This window comes from Trachurus trachurus, assembly GCF_905171665.1.
Source record: "Trachurus trachurus genome assembly, chromosome: 1".
Taxonomy (NCBI): domain Eukaryota; kingdom Metazoa; phylum Chordata; class Actinopteri; order Carangiformes; family Carangidae; genus Trachurus; species Trachurus trachurus.
In genome coordinates this window covers 18,824,680-18,844,968 of record NC_139891.1, presented here as the reverse complement: position 1 = coordinate 18,844,968, position 20,289 = coordinate 18,824,680, and the positions used below count along the sequence as shown (strand labels likewise).

At 41.2% G+C, this 20,289-nt stretch overlaps 1 protein-coding gene across 1 annotated transcript; it reads right to left on the bottom strand.

The window, feature by feature from the left end:
* Positions 1-1,720: 1,720 nt before the first annotated feature.
* spock3 (SPARC (osteonectin), cwcv and kazal like domains proteoglycan 3) lies at positions 1,721-18,694 on the bottom strand. Its single transcript, XM_083975899.1, has 11 exons — positions 18,610-18,694; positions 18,317-18,433; positions 10,502-10,541; positions 8,533-8,641; positions 7,818-7,926; positions 7,546-7,654; positions 7,222-7,335; positions 6,910-7,131; positions 4,506-4,568; positions 4,248-4,385; positions 1,721-4,003 (listed from the first exon to the last, which is right to left on the bottom strand). Exons 2-11 carry the CDS (start codon positions 18,431-18,433, stop codon positions 3,846-3,848), a joined length of 1,179 nt encoding a protein of 392 aa, XP_083832025.1. The 5' UTR covers positions 18,610-18,694; the 3' UTR covers positions 1,721-3,845.
* Positions 18,695-20,289: the final 1,595 nt, after the last annotated feature.

Sequence of the window (20,289 nt, the reverse complement as noted above, 5' to 3'; positions counted from 1 at the left end):
CTCTTGGAGGATATCAAACACTTTTCATAGATAGATATTCCTCATCTATCCAAGGATACTGAGATTCTTTGAAAGTTTTGCATGCTGGGGTTTTCAGAAGTGCATTTCTCGCAACACAGAGCATTTAGGGAAATTGGAAAATGTTGTTGTTGCTTCTCTTTAAGATATTTAATTTAATTTAAAATACATCTAATGTGTTTTTAGAGCCCCTTTTGATATTTTAAACAATGTATCCCAAGGTGCATTTTATTTATTCCCTTGGAAATGCATTATCACCGTAGTGTTCTCACCATAGGAAGTAGGCTACATGAAATAATAATAGAGGCTCTAAATCTCAGATTTAACTACTACATTGTTTACAACCTTTAAACCTGCCCTGTTCTACTGCTAGAGGCATAGGGATTTCTATGCTTTGTGCTGACTCAGGCAAAGTACTGTAACATGAGAGTGTGTATTGACCAACAGTGACTTAACCATTAAGGTGAGCCATACTGCCTCCACAGCAGTTCGCCCCAGAGGCTCCGCGCGGCTCAGACCTTCACAATGGTATTTACATAGTACACAAGACCTGAACAATGAAAGCAGTTCCACAATGTTGCCGTAGACATGAAAGACCATAATCATCATCATTATCACATATCATATTATGTCTAATAACACACATGTATAGTAGTTGATTACTCCTCATACAGCAACAATACCTCATACACCAGAGAGTGGAAGTGATAAAAGAACTTGCGCCACAGATCATTGCTTATCCAAGAAACCTGATTTCCGAACATCAAAAGTGCTTCCTGCAATTTGAGGCATTTCCCATCAGTACTCAGTCACTCTGTCTCCCCACACACAGGCAGATCACTTTTTACTGTTGGGTTGACTCCAACAACAAGCTACACTGTGTGTGGAAATTAGCCAATGAGATGGTATCTCTCCACATTTCTTTCATGGTCAGCACATACAGGCGGAGGATTTGATATTTACCCAGGGACTTCCCTATCTGGTGCTGCTGACAGGTCCTTTTGCCAACATACACACAAACACACATTTACGTATTGTTTGAGTTCCTGCAGCCTGCCTGCACTGGACTGACAGTAAGAAAAAACTGTATTTCTTACCTTGAATTAAGGGAAACAATTTTTTTTCCAGGTCAATGAAATTGGCTTTTTTCCTGTACTGATTTATTTAGTGTGTGACTTTTGCTCTGCACATATTAATGTGAGCTTGCATGTACTGTGTGTATGCATGCCTGTATGGTTTATTGTGTGGGTGTGACTGTGATTCATAAAATATTCACCTGTTCCTCTCCTACATAATGCAGTAATGTTCTTGCACACCGAACTCATTGCCTACAAACAAGCAGTTTGTCACTCCTGACCACTGTCAGCTTTCTCTCCTTTTCAACTGAAGTCATGCATAATTACTTTCAATTTCCACTTATGGCAGATGTTGTTCCAACTAATTATACACTTAAACAACAGCTGTCCATCTTAAAGTAGGAGACAAGTATGGACCTCAACTTTTATCGCACGAAAACCCCCTGCGGCTTAGCTGTCTTTTCATAAATATAAGCACGCTATAGAGAATTGAAACATTAGAAATAGAACAGAAACAAGAGTTTTCCGTCATATTCTCTCCCTCTAGTAAAACACACGACGAAACAGTCGAACAAACTTTGGTCAATATAGCTTTTATTTCAGCAAATCATACATACACTGTAAAAAATGCATCTGTATCATAACTTTTAAACACTATCAGAGCTGTGATGACAGTGTGTGATTGGCTGAGAGTGGCTACAGTGTCTGAGGTCATTAAAATGATTTGCATGTCATCACACTCATGAAACGGCAGACTTTGAGACTGAAATGTTTTCCAGTTCGTAAAGTGAATTGAAATTCCAAGTTAAAAGGAATTAGGGGAGCAAAAAAATAATAAAAAATAATAATTATCATAATAATAATGATAATAACAGGAATATTGGACAGTTAAATGGCACTTTTCAGGTCTTAACATGGAATTTCAACAGATGTCTGATTCAAAATGACAGCTTATTAATAATTGAAAATTAATATAGTACAGCAGGTCCCAGGTCTGCATAACCAGTCACAGGACTTATCAAGAATACACAAATCTGGGATGGGTTTTTGTCATCAACCCTGACAGATATACACTATAAGTAGTTAGAGCAGATCAGGTACAAATCAAGCTTTTCAAACAAAAGTAAAAGCAAAAACACTGTAAGATGATCATCTTTTTTTTTTATATAAAGCTGTCTAAACCAAAGCTTCCTCTAGCCAGTGTACTAATATATAAAACATTTTCAAATCCAGCAGAGTCTAAGTGTTTACTTAACTGCTAAGTATCTCTGTGCTTCTCTACATTCTAGCTATCCTATGTTGATCTGAAATCTGGCCTATGTAACACCATCTTAAGAGAGACCCAAAACACAAGCCATACCAAAACCCAACAAGTGTCTGAGCTTGACAGTAAAGCCACTCTTTATGCAGTGTCATGACAAGCTTAAGTCTGTCAGGTAAGCACGCATCTCCAACTACTACTGCCATCTGTCCTCACCAGTACAAGGCACACCTTCCCCTTTATCCCCTGCCAGACATTATCAGCGGTATCTGCATGGCTCTGTGGTTTTATTACTGTGCAAGAGATTTGCTCTGTTACTGTGTGCTCAATTTGCGCTCAAGTCCAAGACTTTAACTGTATATCTGAAAATGTAAAAACACCACGTCTTCTTCTTTCAGCTCACTGACATATTAAAGGTCAGTAAACATTTTTATCACACAGATTTGTGGCTTAAGCAGTTTATGACTATATAAGCGTAGTTTCATCTGTACACGCTTGGGGAAATTTTTTAACCTCAAGCTCCGTTGTGTTTTTGAGTTCCACAAAGGTTTAGCCTCTGGTTCTACAGACTGAAACAACATCACACAGTATTAGACATGCTACGACAAATCTGTTTCATCTTCTGTATTCATCCAACGATGGATTAGAAAAATAGATATTCTTTTTTTTTTTTTTTTTTCCCCAAACACAACCGCCCAAGCAGTAATTTGTCTTTCCTAGTTGCTGGGCCTTTGAGATGATTTGACTTGATCTGTGTCTCAGTGAAAACAGCTAGCATGTCAGTTCTGATTGTTATCCAACTTGCACTGTCTTTTTTTTGCCTTAATTCCCCTAATGAACCATGTCTAACTCTTATCTTGTTTTTCCACACAGTTACAGTCACAGTTACAAATCGAAATCAAAAGAAACCTAAAGAGTGCAATATTCTCTTATCTACATCATCAGCATCCCACCTATACACAGGAGCGTTTTATAGGAAGGATAAGGAGGGTTGGGTGGGGGAGGAAGAGGATGAAGGAATGAAGAAGGGTAAATCTCTTTAACATTGCGCCTCAGGCATCAACACACTCAGGCATTGGGGTGCTGCACAAGGACAGGACACACTAGAAGACATGGACTGTCCAATGAAGGGAGAGGTCTTTGCACAAGTGACCAAATCCAAAGCACCGGAGTGGTTGTCGAAGGTAGTCCTTGTCATAATTCTCTGGTTGGCTGACACACAAGTGAACACGTGCCATTAACCAATCATATTTTATACTTAGACAGGAAGAGAAATCATAAACCTTTGCCAGGATTGTTTTTTTGTTGTTGTTTTTGTTTTTTAAATATGAACAAACAATACACAGAGAGGAGTCCATAGGCTGTTAGTACGATTAAGTATCTGCCTGGGGAGTCACCTAGAAACGTGCAGTTTGACCAAAAAAAAAATCAGTTTTCACTTTTTCTTTTTTCTCATATTTTTTTTTTTTTTTTTTTTTTTTTTTTTACAATTACGACAGGTATTCATCATTTTCGTCGTCATCATCCTCGTCCTCATCGTCCTCATCGTCCCGCCCAGCATGGTCGGTGAGGACAAATGAATCTTCGTCGTCATCGGTAAAGAGCGAGTCTCCACTGCCGAGGTCTCCGGAGGACTCCAAAATCACTCCTGGAGATGGACATAAACACAAATACAACCATTAGCTGGTTATCTAAGCCCCATACAAAAAACTGGAAACAGGACAGTACAAATACTACATTGTGGTATATAACAGATTTAATGTGACACATAAATGAAAATATATAATATCTCTAAGTTATTTCCCCCATGATGCTTTAACCACAAAAACACACTGCATGTCTTTATTCTCTTATACAAACACATAAACATGACTCCACAGTGTTCGACCTACCACAGTCTGCAGCGCCATGGGTGCGTGAACCAGCCACCTCGTTGCCATAGCGATCCACACACCAGCACTGCCCACTGCTGCTGTGACACTGGTGGGACCTGTAGTAGCCCTCCTCATCACAGGACGGCAAATACTGGCCTACACATGCAAGCCAAAGCACACGGACACACACGGTGAGTCAGGATGAATGCTCCTTTGTGTGTGTGTCTGTGTGTGTGTGTGTCCTGCTACGTGTGCGAGGATGAGTGTGTGTCTCACCAAGGAGCTTCTTTCCTGCTTGCTTCTTGTTGATACTGGACAGCTCTGCTTTACAAGGGGAATCTGAAAAGAAGAGACAAGAGACTCTGGTAACAAACTGCAGAAGTCTGCTGTTCTGTGAATGCATCTGTTAGTGTGCGCTTCGCCTCTTTTGTGTACTTTCTGCTTTTGTCATGATGTTTGCTATCCTGCTGTCTGTGCTTTTACAAGTACAGCGCCAGTGACTCATCACTAAATGCTGTTTCTTTAGCACCCAAAGAAAAAAACAAAGAAAACTCATTTGTATCCTATCCTTGGTGTCACACAATATTGTTTCAATGCATGGCTTTCTATTGTATTGTGCTGCATTTTACTGTATATCACAGATTGCAGTAATGTGCATTTCAAGGAAGAGAATGACATGCTGATTGGCTGGAAGCCGGTGCATATTCTCATTTGCCCAGGTCATAGTATTTCAAAGGAGGTTAAATCGAAAGCAACTGGACTTAGTTATTTGTCTAGGAAGATGTTTCACCTCTCATCCAAGAGGCTTCATCAGTTCATGTACGCAGCTGACCAGGCTGGGACTGGTCCAACTATCTGGTGTGGAGACTCACTATTTAACCTCTTGTGTGGGCGTTTCACAAGGGTGATGATGTCACTGGTTCCCTTTTGTGCTCCAAGTGCCAACGACAGTCGTTTAAATGACTGTCTTTGATGGAAGGTTGGTTTCGACTTCGTTAGTGCCCTATGTTGTTATAACGACAGTCGTTGGAGGCACTTGCCACTTGTGAACAGTAGTTGTTCTTTGAGGCTAGATTGTTGAATCTCCTGGGAAGGGATGAAAGGGCAGCATTGTAAATTGGAGATAGGTGGTGTCTGAGACCACCTCCCCTGTTGAGGGATGGTTTCTCTACTTTTACATAGATGGCTTCTTTAACTCCTCTTTCAAACCATCTGTCCTCTCTGTCTAAGATTTGGACATTGCTGTCCTCAAAGGAGTGGGCTTTCTCCTTGAGATGTAAATGGACAGCAGAGTCCAGGCCTGAGGAGTTTGCTCTCCTGTGTTGGGCCATGCGTTTATGCAGTGGTTGTTTTGTTTCTCCAATGTAGAGGTCTTTGCATTCCTCGTTGCATTGGACTGCATACATCAGATTGCTTTTGTGGGTGTGTGGTGTTTTGTCCTTGGGATGTACCAGTCTCTGTCCGAGTGTGTTGCTTGGTTTGAAATACACAGGGATACTGATACTCCAGACACATATGGAATGACTATGTTGTTTCTCTTGTTTTGTCTTTCTTTCTCAACCACTTTGCTGGTTTTCTTTCTGGAAGCAGCTGCAGTTTTCACAAAGGTCCAGCTAGGGTAACCACAAGTTGTGAGGGCGCCTCTCAGGTGCTTGTGTTCTGCCCCTTGGGCCTGTGAGCTGGTGGGCACGTTATCAGCTCTGTGTTGCAAATTTCTGATAACACGAAGCTTATGTTCCAGAGGGTGGTGAGAGTCGAAAAGTAGATATTGGTCTGTATGTGTGGGTTTTCTGTATACCCCAATGTGGAGGCTCCTGTCCTTTTTCATATGGACGTCACAATCTAAGAAAGGCAGACTATTGTCCTTGACATCCTCTCTGGTGAACTTGATGTTTTTGTCCACTGAGTTAATGTGTTCGGTAAAAGCTTGCACCTCTTTGGTTTTAATTTTAGTCGTTATAACAACATAGGGCACTAACGAAGTCGAAACCAACTTTCTATCAAAGACAGTCATTTAAACGACTGTCGTTGGCACTTGGAGCACAAAAGGGAACCAGTGACATCATCACCCTTGTGAACGCCCACACAAGAGGTTAAATAGTGAGTCTCCACACCAGATAGTTGGACCAGTCCCAGCCTGGTCAGTTGCGTACATGAACTGATGAAGCCTCTTGGATGAGAGGTGAAACGTCTTCCTAGACAAATAACTAAGTCCAGTTGCTTTCGATTTAACCTCCTTTGAAAAAGATTGGCTGGAAGGTGTCTATAAATTTAGATGAAAGTTCTGGTTTATTGCAACCTAGGATGTCTTTTTTCAGCTTTGGCCGTGGTTCCTGTTGGTATTGATGCTACTGGACTCAAAGTAATTGCTGAAATCTGGTAAGAGGATGAGTCTGCAACGGTGACGTCTGACACGGCAAAAAACATCAGCACTCGGATCAGACGGGTTGTAAATCTGATCTAAACCACCTTACTTGGTAGGTTTTTCAGAAAGTTACTGTATGCTGATAATCATTTCTCATTGTGCAAGACAACTGTAAGTATGACACCAGCTATGATCCTATAGTTGGTCTACGTAAAACTGGAAATATGGGTGGAAGCTGTATGTAGTGTGAATGTCCAGGTGTGAATGCCTTTAAGTCTTAGGGATTTTGCGTGTGAGCACATGTGGATTCCGCACCTGTGTACCTCTGGAAGCACGTGCACCACTCGGAGCTGGTTATGACTTTGTCCACATGTGTATCACAGGACCTGAAGAAGGCATCAGAGCAAGGCTCGTTCCTGTCCAGGTAAAGGCTCTTGATCTCCGATTGGTCCAGTTGGAGGTCGAAGTTTGTGTCCAAGCGGGAGAACATCCAGCCCAGAGGGTCCTTACAAATAGGCGATGCCCCCACCTCAAACTCTGCAGACAGAAGAGAGGGTAGTCAGATGTTTAGAGTACGAGTGTGTCGATGCATGATTTCCTTGACGATGCTGATGCCATGTGACTCACTGTTCTTCTCTGGCTTCTGGATCTTAACTCTCTTGTGGTTGCTGTTCTCATGCAGCACTCTGAACCAGTCTCTCAGACGACTCACCACCTCCTTCAGGTCCGGCTCACTGCACACTGAGGAATAGTAACAGTAATGATTAATGATGATGAAGTGATACTTTATTGTCCCTCTCCTCCCTCATGGAGATGAGAAGTCAGAGTCAGCTACACCACAGCTGCACTGAAACCTTGCCACGGAAGGTGTTATAATTAAGAGGAATTTACTGTTTATTTTGCAAAGTATCCCGGCTTGCAGGGTTCAGACATGCGTGCCAAAATGTGTACCTTTCTTTTCTGCAGAACTCTGCTCAGCCTGAGAGGAGCACGGACACATGCCAGGACACTTCTCAGCGATCTTCTTTCCTGTGATGCACGCCTGGTAGTCAAGCTTACACTGAGTAAGGGTGACAGAGACAGAGGCAGAGACAGAAGGGATCAGACAGAAGTGAGAGAAAAATGAGGATGTGTGTCTCATCAAGAGGAAATGAAAAATCTGACATGTGGGTTCAGCTGTCTCTGTGATGAGCTACAGATGATGTGATGGTGTGCATGTGTACCTTGGTGGAGTAGGTGTGGCCATCAGTTCCACAAACGGGAGAGGGGTGAACCACAGGGCAGGGATTGCACTTTGACCCTGGACTCTGGTACAAATTGGGATCCTTAAAACTAGGAGGAGATTCAAAAAACACAAACACACTTGACATTTCACTACATTTAATGCATATGAAACAATTACAAACAAAGCTTCGTCCTTCATTGCAACACACTCTTTATTCTTCCACGCTTCATTCAAAGCCTGCGTTTTTTGCCTGTGAGTCTTGTGTAGCTGTGATTTATCGTCTTGTTCTTACATCAATTTCTGAAATGAGACAAGGATTTAGGATTTATATGCGATTATTTTCCGATTTGCTTGCAATGTGTATCCATAATTGTGTTGTTGCTAAGAATGGGAAATGAGGTCAGTATGGCGTTACTGTCCTCTGTCCAGTCTGCAGTGTCCCAGACAGACACACACACGCATACAAAGCCCATTCATATCACTTGGCAGGACTTTGTGTCCATTGTAAGGCGGTGCCAATGCTGGGGTAATTGGACTAAACAGTAATGTCACACAACAGTCACAAGAGAGCAGAGCAACCAGTAGTCAAGCTGGAAAAGGAGAAAAACAGCCGGCCCTCTGGTGCTGTGGCTTATCCTCCAACACGAAAAAGTGAGCAGGGGAAAAAAAAGATGAAGGAGGAAAGTGATTTTGAGTGATGCATGTGTTCTTACCTAACTCTCCTCTGACTGACACAACTGGGTTTCTTATAATCCACAGCCACGCACACCTTGTGGCGGCCACATTTCACCTTCAGACACGGGTCCTTGGATGGATCAAGGCCTAAAAAAAAACAAACAAACATCCATATTGTATAAGATCTCTTTTAAGTGTATTTATGTGTATTGTTCATTGTCTACGTGACCAGAGCGTAGCCTCCCTATTTGAAGAGCTTTTCTAGAAAGATGAAGCCCATAAGCACAGACAGAGAGAAAATATCCCCAGGTTACATTTTATTTTTACTCTTTGAAATTGTAGATCAATGATTCTTTGTCGAGGCATGTGCGTCCTTTCATTTCAGTGATGTGGACATCTGCTAGAGATCTGTGTGTGTGTGTGTGTGTGTGTGTGTGTGTGTGTGTGTGTGTTACTTCTAGCCACAACTTACACCACATTGGCAATGTCTCTCTCACGGTGAACTCAAAGCCATAATACCTTTAAGTATCCTCAAAGCTAAAAACAGATGGAGCTGGTTATAGAGGCTCCTTCTGACCCCACATCAGCTGGCGCTAAGTGTCAGTCCCACTGCATGCTCTTACTGAGATCCTCAAACTGATCTGGTATCAGATCCTGCAGCCGAGAGCCACATTGGGCTTTCAAGGTAAGAGCAGATTTCAGATCTGAATCTCAGGCAGAGGGTGTGATCCTTGTTGTTAAAGATGAGCTAGCTCTCCCTGGCCGCACGTCAGTGCTCGCAATGGCACCTGTGAGCACAATCTAAGACCCTCAGCTGATCTCAGAACAGTTTGTGAATGACCTCTGCTCTAAAGAACCTTACTGTAATCCCTCGGCAGCTTTGGCAGATTATCCTGCCTCCATCCTCCAACGCACTATCTAATGCTATTGTTTCCCCGACATGTCTGTGTGTGAGTGTGTGTGTGTGATTGTGGAGACATGTGCGAGTGTGTTTGAGGATACAGTGATAAGTGAGAGTGAATGTGCTTGTATCCTGGCGTGGCTAGATGTGTGTGTGAGCTTATCAGAGTCTGTAATACAATGGGAAATGACAGGCGACCAAATAGAGAACCATCCTGTGGTGTGTAGCTACAAAACATAGACACTCGTGTGTGTGTGAATGTGAAATGTTGTCCACAAACTCCTCTCTGTCGTTATTTTACTGTCGTCCGAGTCTTAATGTTAATTGGTCACCACATGTTTCAGGAGACATTTTTTATGGCATCTAAATTCCAGGGAATAGACAACATTTAAGTGAGACACATGGTTGTTTGAGGAAGGTAAATCAAATGTAAAAAGAAATGCTGAGCAGATTTCAATGAAATTTGGTTAGTTACGCAACGCATCAGGAAACAAGTGATTAGATTTTTAGAGATGATGGGTGATCATGTGGCATCTGTCAAGATCTTAACTTTTTTGCTCGTGACTCCAATTTTTGTTTCAACTGTTGCTCTTCTGTTTCATCCACTTTTAATTGAATTTAGTGCATAACATATTTGGAATATATATATATATATATATTTTTTTAACTTTACTTTTCTAATATGTCACACTGTGTTCTTATAACTGGTTGCCAAATAATTCCTTTCTTGACCTTTCTGAAATAAATTTCCATAATTCTTAAATGCAATAAACAAATGAAAAACAAAAACCAAATGTAGATGCTTGACTCTGAGCAATCCTGCAAAATTTGATGGTATTTCATCTGTGGGTGGTATTCAGGGTGCCATTAAAAACTTAGGTGGCAACAGCTCAGTATCAATAAGAGTGACTCACTGTGAAACTTTGAACAGCTCATGCTGATTCAGCCCTGATCTATCCTCTAGAAATCATGACTATGGCCAACCATAACTGTTTATCGCCACTGTTTATCCATATGCAGATGGAACCAAATTGTTTTTTTCTTGTGTGTGTGTGTGTGTGTGTGTGAGTGTGTGTGTGTTCATATCACAGCAGAAACACACCCACCTTGATCAAAGGGCTTGGATGGAGTCCATGTGCCAGGCTCCTAAAACAGGGTAAACCAATATGAAATCATGATATTACCAATCACCTAACACCCATAGTAAATAATACATGACAGATACAGGACCATTAAGCAGTCATACAAACCTCCACTTCCTTTAGAAGAAAGCATTACGGAAACAGAACAAGAAATTCATTTTCATTAGGATGTCTTTTTGAGTGAAAACTTTGCATAATGAAATACACAGATGGAAACACACCAACATACCGTGAATTACAAACACATGGTGCATCATGCATATATTTAGTCCAGATAACACTGATGTGTTGACGGCAGTTCTGTCCTGCTCATGTGCAAAATAAGTGTGACCGTGTGTGTGTGTGTGTGTGTGTGTGTGTGTATGCATTGCTCATCCCCGATTCCACCAAATGGAATTGTGGGTATGTACCATTCATGGCATGTGCACACACAAATGAGAGAAGCTCTGAACTGCAGAACAGACTAAAATTTTACTAAATCGCTTCCAGGTTTAGGTTCAGGTTTCAAAAATGTAATTTGAAGAGGATTTCAATTACTGGCTGTGACAGTCTTTCAAAGATAAATTAATTTGTTTAGCTATTTACAGTCAAAGTAATGTATTAAAGCTTTCAGTGTTTGTAAAGTAGAATTTAATGCCAGACTTACTGTATGTCTGACAAAAACCTTTCAGATTCAAATCATGGTTGGCCAATAAAATGTACATCGTGTTACTGAGCAGAAAAGAATAAATATACTTTTTGGAGCCTAATTTATTGTTTGATTGACTCCTTGTTGTTCTTCATTAACACTAAAACAACTCATGTTCATTTGACAATTTTAAACAATTTGAGTTATCAAAAGCTTAATAATATAGAGCAAAAAATAATCGTGATTCAAATCAGGATATTCCTAGAGATATGTATCACTCCTCCATGTAACATGGCTGTTTCCTTTATTCCCTCAGTTTTAAAACATTCCTTGTCACAGTAAAGCGACTACGTCCTTTGCATGTGGATGTGTTCTCACAGTCTAAGGAGTGCTCACATTAGAGGTGAGTGATTTGGTGTCTTTTAATAGAAGGACAAGATGGAGACACGCCCGTCCTTTCCTCTGTGTCTGTATCCACAGTCTGAATTTAGAGAGCTCACTTCTGCTTTCCTCTCTCCGCTGTCTGTCTCTGGTTAAAAAGACACTGCCCTGTCTTCTCTCTCATTCTGTCACAGTGATTACCTCTACTTGTTATCTCATCTGTTTCTCTATTCACTACACACACTTGTTTTTTGCCACTTGAGAAGCAGCTTTGACTTGCAGTCACTTAACCTGCCCATAACCCCAAGTCTTACACAGAACGACTAAGCCAACTGACTTTAGTCTCTGCTGTATGATAGTTAACATTAAAAGTAAATGACAAAAATAAAAAATGAAAACCCATGTGAGAAAATGAGTCATAAAATAGTTGCAGCAGAGTAACTTGCTAAAAATTAAAAATGAATTCAAATATACACACAATTACTTGCTTATTTCACTAATCTACTTTCTGGTACACTTGTAGATTATTATCAAAATATTACTTGAAATTGCAAGCATAAAGCTTTGGCAGCTAGTTATTGTAAGTAATTCTCCTTCTCTCTATATAGCCTCATTTGTCTCTCTGTCTTTTGGTGAGTCTATTCACTTGGTGGTGTGTGTGTGTGTGTGTGTGTGTGTGTGTGTGTGTGTGTGTGTGTGTGTGTGTGTGTGTGTGTGTGTGTGTGTGTGTGTGTGTGTGTGTGTGTGTGTGTGTGTGTGTGTGTGTGTGTGTGTGTGTGTGTGTGTGTGTGTTGACTCATTCAGTTCTATATGCCAAAACAAATAGGAAAAAGGAGGGAAGTAGGGAGATATTTTGTTTTTATCAGGATAAATCCCACACTGAGTGAACAGTGTTTTATCCACCCAGTAAAAACTCTGTATTGTAGATTTGCACATTCTGCTGTTGTGCGAATCTCCGCCAACAGCATGTATGAAATTCCAATTAAGGGTAAAATTCAGAACTGTTACTAACATTGACAACTCTGTCTTCTGCCTTTGGTTTTCTTTGGGTACGGTTCAATAATTTCTATTATTTATGCTACAGTATGTGCTGCGGTAGCAGAGACAGAAGAGATATGAACTGTGAATCAGTCACGGCACAGGGAAGCAAACCACAATTATAAAGCAGTTGTCTGAAAACTAATCAGCCAGGTCTAGTAGCGGTGTGAATCATTCAAGACACAATTCAGTAAATGTCATAGCAATGCTTTTACTGCAGTGATCACCTCTTTCACTTTTGTAAGTCAAAACAGAATTCATTAGGTACAGTATGAGATACATTCATAATGTATGTATATCCTGCAACTACCAGGTTCACTTTTCAGCACTGGTAGTAGGACTGGACTGGTAGTAGGACAGTGTGAAGTGTGTGTGGGCATGGTTGAGTGGACCGGTCAGTGAATTAACAGGGGTGTATGATTTTATAAAAAATGCACTAATAGCCTACATTGTCTTTGGTTGGAGCAAACTGTAGCAAGTGTTGTTCCTAGGTCCTCAAGCTTCACTAGTTTGCAGTGTTACAACAATTCAGCAATTTAAATGAGGTTTTATGGACTCTTGCATAGTTTTATACATTTAAACATATATGTTTTTGTTTTTTTAGTTATTTTCTAACAAGCTGTCAATTTCTTTCAGGAAGCTGGGGTACATTAACACCTTGTACTTGTCTGCATGAGTTTGTGAGATGCAGATTGAGAAATGTCATTTCCTGTATTGTCACCCTCCGTGGAAACAGACACAATGGCATAATTACTGATCTGCATTTTGTGATATAGGAACTTTTTTTTCTTCTCTCTTTTGTTGTTGCATATGTGGTAGCTATTGTTGCCTAACCTAAAGTAACGGATTCCATTTTCTTTTAGGACATCAGTGCAATTAAATCTTCATAATTTATAATCAATACAACAATGCACTAAAATAATTGCTCTACCAATATGCCTGCTTCCTCATTTGAAAGACTGCATGTTAGCTTTTCACAACTGGAAAAGATACACGGTGACATGGTACCAATAATTTTTCAATAAGCGTGATTTGAACTGTCATTGATTAATTTCTGACCATACCTTCTTTACGGATCTAGAATTACACACATTGCATACTTCAAGATCTAAAAAAGAGGGGAGACCATGTTTATTTTTAAACTGAGCAAAGATAAAGCCAGACAGTGAGGTACTTTTGTTTCTGTTCAGGATGGTTCCCTTCTAGCAATGCAGACTGTGGAGACTGAATAATGAGAACATTGCAGTAATGGGGCCAGGCCCTCTAGACCAGTCAAGACAACAGAAGTGCTTGCGGTCTGATTCCCTTAATGGAATCAACAGATACACGCAAACACAGAAGCACAGCAAAACACACACATATGCCCCCACTACACACACACACACACACACACACACACACACACACACACACACACACACACACACACACACACACACACACACACACACACACACACACACACACTCTCTACAAACAAACAAATGTATAACCACAACAATGACTGTAGTGCCAGAATCTGTCAGCACTACAAAACATCAAATAACTGGATGTGCACTTGACTGCACATGTAACCAGCCACCCACTTTTCCACAGAAACCACAGAAAAACCTAAATTCAACAATAGGTCTAATGGCCTCCTGAGTGTACTCTAAAAATAGCAACTTTTCAATTTATCTCTCCATCTCTTTCCACCTCTGTTCTTCTCCCTCCCTCACAGTCATAACAGGCTTTTCCCCTCATGTGCACATGTATACACAAGCAAAACCATTTGTGTCCTAATTTTGCTACTGTGCATTAGGGCTGAGCAATTAATTGAAATATTATCAAAATCGCAACATGGCCGAGTGCAATATCTAAATTCCTTTTTTTAATTAAGGTAAAATGTGCCTCAACACACCATCATAGCTGAAGCATTGTGGTGTGTAGAGATGCTCCAGCCTACAATACAGACATAGAGGAACATGCTTGTTGTAGCACACAGCTTGGCAAAAATCCATAATTTCTATATTTTTCATCATTCCATGATCCAGTTGTGCATATTGATTTTCTGTGGCTTTGACTGCATGTCTATAGAAACAAGTCCCTGTGAATAGCTGTTCCTAACAACCACTTGTTTCACCTTAACTGTAATTCAGATTTTCAAAGCTTGATCCTTTCTAATTGCGTCCTAATGACTTCCTCCCTGTTCCTGGCTCCTTGCTGCCTGCCCACTAACGTCTAACAGGGAAAATATGTGCATGTTTTCACTGTACTGGGTCTACTTGTCTTGCTCAAGCTTGTCGCATGCATGCACGCATGCACAAACACACACAAATCCACAGTGAGGTGCTTTGAAGTGGAAAAGGCCTCAAGCTCTCTACCTTCTCTACATCATTCACCCTCCACAACACAAACAACACAGGACAGACATGCATGGAAAAAACAGACAATGAGAGAGAGAGGAGAGAACAGGATAGGAGAAGATGAGAAGACATAATTATGAGGGTGGTCTAAACAAGACTCATATACCATACAATTAAGCATCACACACATCATTCATTGTGTTTTCCTATCAGTCACACATATCCAGTGCTACGCTAGCCAAGGTCCAGCAAGACGGACAGAGTGTCTAGAAAAACTGAGGACGCACTGGTGCAGGACAGACAGCCCCAAGCTGCTCTGGCCAGCCTAACAGGACTTACAGTAGGCTCCATCAGTGGCCAAGATCCTATCTAGTGCACTTAGCAGGAGACCCACTTATGGCTCCCACTGAAATATGAAAGTGACAGTAGCCTACATGCCTAAAATGCACATTTTTAAATCACAGTTAAGCTAGGTTTGGCACAGAATACCGATGAATGAGTTAAAAATAAAGAAGAAAAAGAAGCAGGTGCATTGGATTGAGAAAAATGTATACGATCCATTTTGGGTGCAGGATTAAGAAAGTGGCTTGGAAAATAGCATTGAGTTCAACTAAAATTTTTCATTTTGAGCAAAGATTTGCAGAAACACAATACTGACTGTTCTTGAGGTCAAGAATACGCAAGGCAATGGATGTTGTCACATTAGCAACAGTAGGAACGTTTGTGTTCTAAGGCCTATAAACCCATGCTAATAGCAGCTAGCTTGTTTCAAACTAGTGATCTGCTAAATTGTGCTGCAACATTAAAACTTTTTCTGAACCCTGTGTAACATCTTTAGCACAGTACCATGTGTCCTATGTGCCTGTCAGGGTTAACATTGCTCATTCAATTTGTGATATACATGTGATTTTGCTAACCGAACTGTATTTTGACATTTAGATGATATTTAAATAAAAGCTTCTAAGTTCCAAGACATATCGCCATAGTCCTACATCTTTTACTGTTCACTCTGAGCGAGTAATGCAAGTATATTAACTGTAGTAGCAAGACAAGACAAGTGGCCTAAGCTTTGACCTCTATGTAGCTAAAAACTTGTTTTTGTGGTGCACCCAAATAAATAATGAACTACCACTTAGGAAACTTTAATGTTAAAACTTGGCCAAGTTTGAAATTCTTGAAAAAAATTCTGGATTGTATCTAAAAAAAAGTATAATTGACATGATTTGTTCACAGGCTGTTCAGCATAACAATCATTTGCAGCTTCCCTCTGAAAAATGCCCGCCTTCTATACGATATATACAGTAGCCTATGTAACGATATTGTGATAGTATGATGTATGTTTGTTACACTTATATTTGTACAGGGGATATGGCCACTGTGTTTGCAAGACAGTCTGTAAATGCTTCTTTTGTTTTGGTTGAATACATTTATATACAGTTAGGTCTATTGATTAATTCCTACTGTATATGAAAGAATGCAAAAACAGTTGCATACAACAAAGTGGGACATAGCACTAAAACAGGAAATGAAACTCACGCATACATACAGACCACACAATGCTTGTGCTCTACCTTAATCTCTGTCTAAGCCTCAAGGTTAAAACACAGATATGAATGCACACAGATCCTTCACTTTACTGTCAATCATCCCACTCTCTTTCATAATTTCATTTATTACTGTACCTTTCTCTCAGCTATCTATCTATCTATCTATCTATCTATCTATCTATCTATCTATCTATCTATCTATCTATCTATCTATCTATCTATCTATCTATCTATCTATCTATCTATCTATCTAATTCTGGGGTGTCTCTATATATGTCATTCTCTCTCTCTCTCGATCGATTGATTGAACACACACACACTTACTGTATATATACCTCAACGAGTACAGCTCATCTTAAATAGCACAGCAAAAGGCCAATCACATTCCCTCACTAGCATTCTGTCCTGACACCCTATTTGCATAATCCAGATCCAATAGCTGGACCTGAGGTCCATCACATGGGTCCACCTGAGCTGATGGATTCAGGCGCTTATGTGTGGCAGGCAGGGAAAGCGAAAGATGAAAAAGCCTGTTACAAGCCAAGTAAAAGACAGGAAAGGACTCTGATATCTGAAAACTGTAAAGAATGTTGCTCATGTTTTTCGCTGTCTGACACCAAACGTATCAAAGATCCCAATCTTGAGGAATAATCTCTGGAAGTAAAACCACTCATTACGTAAAGCAAGTACTACTGATCACTACTGGCCTTTATCTATCATAATATATATTTTATTATTCCCTAAAGAATGTCTCAAGGAATCTACGAATCCCAGCGGTATGTAAGGGCCAGACACAGCAAAAACAAACATTTTCTCACTGAATGACTGATGTTTAATGTAGAAAAGGAATCTTCATGACACACACTAAAAAACATGACTACATTAACTGTGGCAGCCTGGCTACATGATCAGAGGCTGTATGGTATGCGTCATGACAATTAGCAGCAGCATTACTGCACTATGTGGCCTTATATAAACATGTCAGGGTAATGGTGGCTGACAGCACCTTGATGAAGTCCACTAGTGAAGATGCTCACCAGCAGCATAATAAACGACATCGGGTCAAACCCAATCACTGGTTGGGAGAGGAGACCACTGAGACATATTTAGTTTACATTGGCATCTGTTACAGTAACATTCCTTTACATTTCCACAGTAACACACTCTGTGGGTTTACAGTAGACTTGTTTTTCCACTTTTTGGTTTTTGGAGGCTACCATTTTGTTTACATGCTGTTATATTCCCAATTGAGACGTATATAGCTGATAGACAAGACACAGATTTTAATATAGTGGTAAAAAAAAAAAAACAACAACCCAAAACACACAAACTACCTGGCCTGACTCTTTATTGCGTTGCCCTTCATCACCTCCTAGCAGGTGTTTATTCCTGACTAAACAGCACAACCAGACCAGGCCTAACTGCTGCAGACTCCCTCCATGTACCTGCACATAATTAGGCCCATTTCGGGGACTCGGTTCTGCCTCTCTCGGACAGCCAGGCGGTGCGTGTGCGTGTCTGTGTGTGTGTGTGTGTCTGCAAGGCCTCTGCTATCTCAGTAAAGCGGGGACTGCTACCGCGTTAACACATTCACAGACGGTGATCGTTAGTGTATTTACTGTATTCACGGAGCGGGTAATGAACATGTGACAAACAGCACAACGGGCCCCGTGACGCGTCGCCTGGACACAACGAGAAAACGAGGAGCGCATGATCACAAACCAGCAAAAGGTGGCTATAGGGAGAGGGGGGGGGGGGGGGGGGGGGGGCGGGGGGTAATGAGATAATGAGGATGGGGGGGGGGGGGGGGGGAATAGTATATACCATAAATATTACTCACATCTCTGAATTTATCCCATCTCCCAGGGATCCACTTATCATCCAAGAAATTGTCGGAGCGAGCAGATACGTGTCCAAAGGCGACCGCGCACACACACAGCAAGGCGACGCTCAGCATCTGCGGACACATAACAACAGCACGGCGAGAGAGAGAGAGAGAGAGAGAGGACATGGGATCAGGTTGTATAGGACGCCGCAATCGCATCGCAAAACAAATGCAGTCTAATGTAAGCTGCTGCATCACGTCAGCGATGGACGATGGATATAAAGATACGAAGGTGTTTTTCCACCTACCTTGTCGCATCAGCTGCTCTCCAGACTGTATGTGCTCGCTGCCGTTTTCTGTCACTAGTAATAGCAGCCCTCTCTCTCTCTCTCCCCCACCTCTCTCTCTCTCCGTCTGTGCGCAGCGGAAAACGGGAACGCGCATGGCACCGTGCGCGGGCCCTGCGCTGTGTTTTCATTTTTTTAACCTCTCTCTCTCTCTCTCTCTCTCTCTCTCTCTCTCTCTCTCTCTCTCTCTCTCTCTCTCTCTCTCTCTCTCTCTCTCTCTCTCTCCCTGTGCCTCTCTTCCTCAGTGCGGTAGGAAACGGTCCTGATGGCTCGCTGTGGGCCGTTATCAGGCCACCGCTTAAGTGTTTCCCACTGATTACCTCTTGTGAAAAAGAAACGGAGCAATCATGTGATAAAGATGAAAGGGAAGAGAGATTCATAACAGGAAAAACCATAGGATGTTTCAGAAATCTTTCAAATTAGGCATGGGAAAACAAAATAAAACGCATAACAACCTAATAGAAAGCCACCATTAACTCATTATGGTATATTACATTAGGCTACACTTTACATATATAGGGAAAAAACCCAAAGTGCTGAGCCTGACCTCTTGTGTTTCCTTTATTTATGCCATGATGTTTCTGCTCTGTTACAACCATCACACTGGAGCCGCTCAGGCTTGTTTGTACAGTAATGACTCATGAAAGAGTTTTGCTCACATTCCTGGCAGAGGTTAGCTCAGGACTGTAAATTGATGCTACAAGATAACATGGTTTCCATCAGAAATGCACCTAAATTGCCCCACTCTGGATGATTTGTGGAGGTGGGTGGAATTGTTCCCTGTTAAGTTGGTCCTTTCTGGGACATGCAAGCCCAGAAAACATCCCTCTTCTTCTTCCTCCTCCTCCTCCTCCTCCTCCTCCTCCTCCTCCTCCTCCTCCTCCTCCTCAGAATGGTGTGTTTCAAGAGGGAAAATTTGTACTTGATTGTACTTGGCTTCAACAGGACACCACAGGGGCTTTTGCTGCAGATTTGGCACACAGATAGACTTCAGGGAATTCTTCTTGTATGTTTGAGCGTTGCTAGCTCTTTGTGGGTGTCAAATTAAAGGAATAAACAGAACAACTTCAATGCTCCATATTGGCACTGATTCTCCAGGTCTCTGAAGCTCAGCTGGAGGAGAGAAACTCCTTTCTTCTAAAAGATTTTTCCCTCACATCTGTGTTTTTAACATGTCTGTGGAGAGTGCTATCGAACGTGTTGGGTGAAAATCTCCAATAGACGGTTAACTACACCATAACTGTTATGTCAAAGTCCATAGCTCACAATTCAAACAATTTCCATACTCACCAACAAGCTCCTCAGAGACCTCAACGCATCTTTGTTTTTCCACTCATTTATTCAGTGGTTGAACAAGGTCAAGAAATGGTCAAAAACCATGCAATCACAGAGAAGGAAAGCTGGAGCATATTCAAATCACTAGGCTCTTCACTGAGAAGTCTGGTGGTCAGGCAGGTCACAATGTTATTGTGCACAGTTGCTGTAGAAACCAACCTTGACCTGGGCTTCGCATCTTCATCTTCACAAAAGGCTGTAATTTTAAAAAAGAGGAGTGTGTTTGTGTGTGTGGGCATGTGAAAAAGATGACAGGGTGCAGATATTTGAAAGTCAAATTAGGAGTATAAAGTATGCACCACTGAA

What these genes read in the sequence shown, in the direction of transcription:
- spock3 (XM_083975899.1), bottom strand. Translation starts at nt 18,433, where the DNA reads ATGCTGAGCGTCGCCTTGCTGTGTGTGTGCGCGGTCGCCTTTGGACAC. An exon ending in ATCCAAGCCCTTTGATCAAG is followed by an intron (nt 8,642 to 10,501) that starts GTGGGTGTGTTT and finishes GTTTTTTTTTAG; the next exon opens with GCCTTGATCCATCCAAGGAC. An exon ending in GAGTTCTGCAGAAAAGAAAG is followed by an intron (nt 7,336 to 7,545) that starts GTACACATTTTG and finishes ACTATTCCTCAG; the next exon opens with TGTGCAGTGAGCCGGACCTG.